General features: G+C 32.2%; 1 protein-coding gene across 1 annotated transcript in view; it reads right to left on the bottom strand.

Annotated features, from left to right (window-relative positions):
* Positions 1-3,824, bottom strand: part of LOC137648364 (serine-rich adhesin for platelets-like) — a 29,910-nt gene extending 26,086 nt beyond the window's left edge. The window contains exons 1-2 of the mRNA XM_068381293.1: positions 3,756-3,824; positions 1,831-1,985 (exon numbers count right to left, since the gene is read on the bottom strand). Coding sequence (XP_068237394.1) covers positions 1,831-1,985; positions 3,756-3,824 — 224 coding nt within the window. The remainder of the gene's footprint in view (positions 1-1,830; positions 1,986-3,755) is intronic.
* Positions 3,825-4,426: the final 602 nt, after the last annotated feature.

Raw genomic sequence — 4,426 nt, 5'->3', positions numbered from 1 at the left:
ACACTGCTATAGTCACTATAGAGCCCATCAACTACTCTCTTCAATCTATTACTCGAAAATTCACTAATAATGTTAAGAAAAGATTCAACTCTTCTCATCTGATTAAGCTTGAAAACAAGGGCCTCCTGGTTACCAAATCAAAGGAAACAGTAAAGTCAAGGCCAATGATACGAAGTCTCTGACCATAATATATATATATATATATATATATATATATATATATATATATATATATATATATATATATATATATATATATATATATATATATATATATATATATATATATATATCACAATTCATACTAGACAACAAAGTTACTTTTTACCTTAGTAGTGGTTAATCGTCCTTCCTTCTGAAGGCCTGGTTCAGCTGACCAGTTTCTTCGGTGCTGTTCCACTAGCCACTGAACATTGGAACTCCGTTTCACATTGATATAAACTCCGGAACAGGTGTGAGAATTTAGCGTTGCACGCAACCCAAAACGCACAATGTTCAGTTGGATTGGATGAGGTGTATGAGGGGGCCCATTTTGGGGGGGTGGGGGGAGACCGAGTGTTTAGGAGCCTGAGGAAACTTCATGAACACTTGGTTTGTATACGTGTGATAACATCTGCAAGGTTTTGGAAATCTTAATTAACGGCTGTCTGAAAAGTATTGGGGGAAAGATGTCAAAGAACTATAAAGTTTCGAATATATATGGCTCTCAGAGGTGCTACGTGAACAAAGGGTATTGACTGGAAGATGTTTAATAGATTAGTGATTGATAGAGTAAAGGAACAGATAGACAGTAGGGATAAAAACATATTTGAGATCGACATTTTTGAATGAAATGTAAGATAGCTCTTCATGTATCGTTGTCTTCATATTCAAAATGTCTTTCTTTTATTAACAAGAAGGATGATTTTATAGATAGCGCTCTTGATATTTGTAATTGGAAGCATTTGGATGTTATGAATATAAAATTTATGTACTCAATTATTTCTAGATTAGTGGATATAAAATTTATACTCCCAAGTACTTTCTGTCCTATACTTCTTTATATCAAACATTTACTTCATATTCCTACGATTGATTCTCTACTTTGTAGTTAAAAGCCGTGCCATGGATATGGCAAGACATGTGCAAAAAAAAAAAAAAAAAAAAAAAAAAAATCTACTTCAGACTTATTTAATGATTACTAACCAAATCCGATAAAGATGTATGATTTTGACATAACTAGATCTTATTTATGGCAGTAGCTCTAATGACAAAAGATTCGTAGAATTCATAATGTTATTATTGAATAATTTTCTTTTGATCTGTAAGAAAACAAAATCTTACTGATGATTGGGTTGCCAGGTAATCTTTTTAGCAAAGTTGAAGGGAACTAATGCGATAGAAATAATAGAAAATGATTTCAATATTTTACACTGATTGTTAGACGTAACGTCGCTACTAAAATGCAGACATCCATTCCAAAGTATTTTGACATTATGACAGTTGACATATCCTTTAGCTACCTGATAGGATTACTGTCAAGGCCTACATTGCAGTAATGATGGAGTCACGCATGGGCGATTCAAGACATAGTATGTCGTGATGGCCGAATGCAGCGAACATTGTCACCCAAAATAATAAATATGTCAGTTGATTACACAATTTATGACTTATTAACCATAACTCTCGCATGTACGCATTTGAACGGTGCATCACGCAGCTGATTAGACCATACCCTTTTTTTTTTTTTTTTTTTTTTTTTTTTTTTTTTTTTTTTTTTTTTTTTGCACAATGGCGCAGTACGTAAACATAAAAAATAATCCCGATTTACTAATGTAATACATCATTCACATAATTATACCCTCTATGGGGTTGTGTGCATGGATGCCACCATATAAATTGCAGGTTGAACTCTGCACTAATCTTTCTGGTTCCAGGTGCAGAAACAGCAGTAGGGCACAGCAGTGAGTAGGGAGGCGGGAGGGAGGTGTTCTTCCTGCAGTAACCTATTGTATGCGGGGGCTGTTGAGTTATAACAGAGAGGTGAGAGGAAAGCAACCGAATTTTTATTAAACAGACAACGAGCTTGTCATCCAATTCCGTGGCATGCACAATGGACAATGGGAAGCGAGGAAAAAAGACGATATCCCCATCGTAAGGCAGATTTACTTTCTAAAATGATTGACATAAAATGAGCCTGAATCTTGTTCAGAATGAATGTCTTCAATTACATAATTAAGTAATCCAGGACTCTCTTGTCTATTTCCAAATTACTTGAATAATTTAGTTTCTCTGAAGTTGTAGATAACGGAATACTTAACATCTTATCAGGACACAACCGGAGAGAAACGACATAATGGAGAACGTCCAAGTTAATTACAATAATGAATTACAAACAAGCTAATGCATGAACAGGCAAGCTTAAACAGGTTATGTTATGAGTGCAGCGGGGTGGCGGTGAGGTGAGATATGAGGGAAAAATGATATACCGTTTCAGGGTACGAGCGTGTCCGAAACACGGTGATAATATTCTTTCACCCCTTCCAAGTTTCATATTCCAATTAAATTGTTAGTTTTATTGGATGTTATAGTATTTCCTAAATTTATCAAAATAGCTTATTAATTTTATACTTTCAATACTGCAAAACCATTATCCAAGATCACTTATAATATGAAAATTTATCAAATATTTCAATTTATCTCTTCAGTAACATTGAAAAAAATATTCCATATAAATTTGGAAACTCATTTGTTCAGGAATAAGAAGTTTTATTCAGTCATTCATACATTTTCCAATCTTGTTTAGTAAGACTTCTGGAAGTATCTCATTAATTCTTTCTTTTTCGGTACAAATTTTTATTTCTATATTTCATTCCATGTAATTTCAAGTACTCGTGTTTAATAAGAATAAATGTAGTCAAGTTTTTGATATTCGATGCTCTTTCCGACGTTAATTTTACTAACTATGTGTTTCATGTCACATATAATATATTACCGAAATAAAAAAGACAATTTCTATAGGAATATTTTCTATAATCAAAGTAATTTTTGCACGATCTATTTCATTGATTGCAAAGATATTTAATGAGGTAATTACCATATTCTGACTATGTCGAAAGATAATAGTTTCCAAGATTCAAAAGCATTTTGTACAGGTATATATGTTCAATGTTATTTTTTGCACAGTCACTGTGCTTAATATGAAGATATTGATAAAGTCATTCATATTTTAGCCATACCTAATGTATTTGTTTGAACATTCACTATTTTCTATAATTATCTCATTTTTAAACTATTTCTAAATTAACACTATATCAAAATATTTGTTAGAATTTTTAGGATAAATCAAGAGATAGATAGCAAAAATATAGGAAATTTATTATTAAAATATATATATATATATATATATATATATATATATATATATATATATATATATATATATATATATATATATATATATATATATATATATAAATGCATATAAATTATTTATAAAAATAAACTGAATATTTAAAGGATTTAAAACAAATAGTAATTATCAGTTGTATAAATCCAGGGAATGGCAAGCAAGGTGACGGTAGTACAGCCGGACTGTGAACTGGTGTTGACCAAGAACGTGTTCTTTGAGCATCCTCATTTTGTTGCCCGGTGAGGTGGTAGATTTGGGAACAAATTAACCCTTGGTGAAGTATTACCCTCATTCGCGGCTTTCAGCATCTTCTCAAGAAAATAATCAATTTGCACGTGCATAATACGAATAAAACAGGCGATACTTCCACACAGTGCATGGCAGTTTCTTTAAGGTGGAGGCCCCCATAGGCATTGCTAAGGGCGTTCTGCATTTTATCCCAGATAGCTTGCTGTGTTGCCTTTATATTTCCAAGGTCCCAAAATATTAGAACATTTCATTAGTCATACAGAATAATGATTATTGCACACAGTTAGAATATAAGTATTCCAAATTACATCACACATTCACTGCTTAAAAATATTTAGAAATTATTTGGTTACTACAATATGCATTTAACAATACTATATCAATGTCAAATTTGATTCATGTAAACTCTAAAGAAATTTATTCAAATATCTACCCTTTCAAGGACAAAACCTTCGCCTTTCTAATATTCTAGCTCAGACCAAAGTCTTCTAAGATCTCCTTTCCTCGATGACTGGAATAAGATCAAGTTCATCTCAAGATAACAAGGTCTAAAGGGTTCTCTTGAGGTCGTGAAGCGGCTTAAGTAGTGGACTGTAGATAAAACAGTATTATACATATTGATTATCTAAGAAAAGAAATATTTAAGATATAAACTCTTTTTTTCACAACAGAACAGAGTTGAGCTATTTTATTTGACACCTTCTTCAGTCAGAGGGTCTTGGACAATGTACCCCCCCAAAAAAAAAAAAAAAAAATCTGGATCCACCTCTCTCTTTCAGTCAGAGC

The sequence above is a fragment of the Palaemon carinicauda genome, chromosome 10 (genome assembly GCF_036898095.1).
Source record: "Palaemon carinicauda isolate YSFRI2023 chromosome 10, ASM3689809v2, whole genome shotgun sequence".
NCBI classification, from domain to species: Eukaryota; Metazoa; Arthropoda; class Malacostraca; order Decapoda; family Palaemonidae; genus Palaemon; species Palaemon carinicauda.
Note: the sequence above shows the minus strand (reverse complement) of the source record. Positions and strands in the feature narration are given on the sequence as shown.